Source organism: Armigeres subalbatus, chromosome 2 (assembly GCF_024139115.2).
Source record: "Armigeres subalbatus isolate Guangzhou_Male chromosome 2, GZ_Asu_2, whole genome shotgun sequence".
NCBI classification, from domain to species: Eukaryota; Metazoa; Arthropoda; class Insecta; order Diptera; family Culicidae; genus Armigeres; species Armigeres subalbatus.
Window position 1 is genome coordinate 400,961,415 of NC_085140.1, and position 2,889 is coordinate 400,964,303.

General features: G+C 37.1%; 1 protein-coding gene across 1 annotated transcript; it reads left to right on the forward strand.

Moving 5' to 3' along the window:
- The first annotated feature begins 1,329 nt into the window (after positions 1-1,329).
- LOC134213292 (uncharacterized) lies at positions 1,330-2,598 on the forward strand. The gene is made up of 3 exons (XM_062692226.1): positions 1,330-1,777; positions 1,842-2,172; positions 2,232-2,598. Exons 1-3 carry the CDS (start codon positions 1,330-1,332, stop codon positions 2,425-2,427), a joined length of 975 nt encoding a protein of 324 aa, XP_062548210.1. The 3' UTR covers positions 2,428-2,598.
- The last annotated feature ends 291 nt before the right edge of the window (positions 2,599-2,889 follow it).

Here is a 2,889-nt window from a genome sequence, read left to right on the forward strand (position 1 = left end):
ACAAATCATCTCTTCTATGATTAAAAATAACAGCAACAAATTCAATCGTAAATTAAATTTTACGTCAATTGTTTGAGTTGAATTTCATATTATCTGCTTAAAATAATGAAAAAGATCCAGTTGGATTCAAGATTTTATATCCCTGGATTCAAAAGAAACTTAGAAGAATTTTCCGTATGAATAAAATAAATCATCTCGAAATCTGATGAATTTCTTGTTGAAATTTCATGGGAAGCCTTATTGGAATGTGGACAAAATGCTAAGAATGTCTTGTGTAAATAAGAAAAGATTTCCTTTGGAAATTCTTAAGAATTTTCCTTGCAAACTCAAATTCTCGAGCGAAGGTGAGAAAATTTATCGTGAAGGGCGGATGAATTTCTCGTGAACAACTAGAAAAATTTCATTCTGAAATTCTGAAGAATTTCTTTTGTAATATCGGTGGAATTTCCGTAAAATTTCGGAAACAAACCTATGAAAATAAGGCAATACTCTTCGTGGAAATTAAGAAGAGAATTCATTGAAATTTTCCGTGGAATTTTCTATCAAATTCATAAGAATCTCCTGTTGAAATTTGGAAAAATATCCTGTGGAAGTCTGGAAGAACTACCCGTGGAAATTTTAAAGACTTACCCCTAGAAGTTCAAAATTAAAAAAGGAAATTTGAATGAAATTAGGAAGAATCGTTCGTAAGAGATTATATGCATTTATGCTACTACAGTGTCTACTCGACGATATCCTATGCAATCAAATCGGGTTGAAGCATTTTTACTTGTTTTTACTTTTCACAACCTGTTTATTATATCTGACTCGCACTCAGTCGTCAAATCGCAGTATCAGCGGATTCAAATTCGTAGCATCCGTGAAGGCAATTGGAACCAGAGTAAAACGAGAACTTTGTTTTGAGATCGCAGGAAAATGCTTTCACTCGTATTTACACATTTTACATACATTGAGCCAGGATTTTTCTGCATCTGTTAATGTGACTGTGATAAATTATATACAATATTCAAACTTGGTTCATATATCAAAGTTTAAACATGCCACCGGTTTCAAGGGAATAATGTACCTATATGACGTTAACGTATGAGATACATTTTATCAAGTGAAAAACCTCAAAGTCTATCACTCCATTAAAAAAACACGTGTCTAGTCTACATATAATGTATCAGTGTGATACGAACAAAGTCAATAATAATGGGTATGCATTCATCCTACCAGACATCTGTCACTTCAAAGACCAGAGATTACACTTGGTATGACTCTCGATCTAAAACTGAATTCTGTTGCACATTCATCGTAAATCAGTTCACAATAACAGTCGTGTACAAAATGCGTATTCTGAATACGATCACCGTATGCATTATAGTCGTTCTATCCACAGTTTCTAGCGAACAAACCTGCACTCGTCTCCGTCAGAATATCAAACATCGTTTCCATGCTCTTCGCCATTGTCAGCGATCTAATCGAACTATAGTTGGACTCATCAATGTCAACAGCGTAGCCGACTGTGCCGATTATGCACGCAAAAAACACGGAATGGCATTCAATTACGGACCCAAGGAGCGCAACGAAACGAACTTTTTCGAAGTGTTGAAGGCTCAGGAGGCTGCTAAGTCCAATCAATCCACCACTCCATCTAAGGGCACGGATACGATCACTGCCGATCCGGAGGAGTTCTTCAACTGCCAGGTTCTGGAGTGTCCTGAGTACCGGAACCTTTCGACTATTGTCAACGATACTCGTTTCGATTACTATAGTCTCTTCACTAGGCCACCACGTAAGTACACTGCTTTTCAGAATGAAACCCAATCAATTATAATTCCGATTTGCGAATGTTTAAGCATCGGAGAACGCTACATGTATTCCATCGGTGGGAATGTTTATTCTGAATGATAATAAGCTAAATTACACCCAGGCGTTTAACGTATGTCACACGCTGGGTGGCAGCTTAGCTCACGTGGTCAGTGAAATACGAACCAATATGCTTTCGAAAATGGTTGCCAATGAAGCAGGAGCAAACATGAATAGAAACATTACCAGCATTAAGGAAAATGTAACTTTGGGAGAAGCTTATGTGGGACTAAATGAGATTACCAAGGGCGCTTTCATCACATCTGGAAAAGAACCTTTGGAATGTTTCCTATACCGAGCGTGGGCTCCGGGACACCCTAGGTAAGTATTGGAACAGCAATTACAGTTGTTATATACGATCTGTTTTGTTAAAATTACAGTAAAACTCGTCAAGCAGGATGCGTAGCCGTAACTACCAACCATTCGTGGACCGTTCACAATTGCAACAAATCTCTGCAATACATTTGTGAACTTCATACATCTGGACCTCCAACACACAAGGTTCGGCTAAAACGAAAATGCTCCCTGAAGCGTCCCAACAATCGGATTGCCCCGGGACGGCACATCATACCTTGAATAAAACTACTAACCGTTTGATCGTTTCATTTATTCAACGAGCTTACATATATAAAGTAAATAAATAAATATAAAATAATCTTTGGTAATCTGCGGTTCTTTTTGAGCTACGAACGCGTTAGTGATAACGCTATCTACATCTAGATAGAGCTTACAGCCTGAAAATAAAAAGTATATAGCCTATCGCCAATGAACGAATACTACGCGATTGATTTCATCATATTCGAACTACGCTAAAAAGTGTTATTGTTACCTGTTGCTGTAATTCACCCAGGGTGAATTATCCATTTCAAATGACAATATTTATAATTTCGAAAACTTATTGCTTTTTGTAAGCGTGATCTAATTTGGCCAATTTAATTGATAGTTTGATAACAACAATAACTTCGATCTAATGAATATACCCAGCAAGCACAAGGTTTTAGTGCACCAGTTCAGCAACAGCACCCGTGTTTTTGTTAC

Bases quoted from the DNA above. Each gene is read 5' to 3' on its own strand.
- LOC134213292 (XM_062692226.1), top strand. From the start codon at position 1,330: ATGCGTATTCTGAATACGATCACCGTATGCATTATAGTCGTTCTATCC. The intron at 1,778-1,841 runs GTAAGTACACTG...CGAATGTTTAAG, and splicing joins TCTCTTCACTAGGCCACCAC to CATCGGAGAACGCTACATGT. The intron at 2,173-2,231 runs GTAAGTATTGGA...TTAAAATTACAG, and splicing joins TGGGCTCCGGGACACCCTAG to TAAAACTCGTCAAGCAGGAT.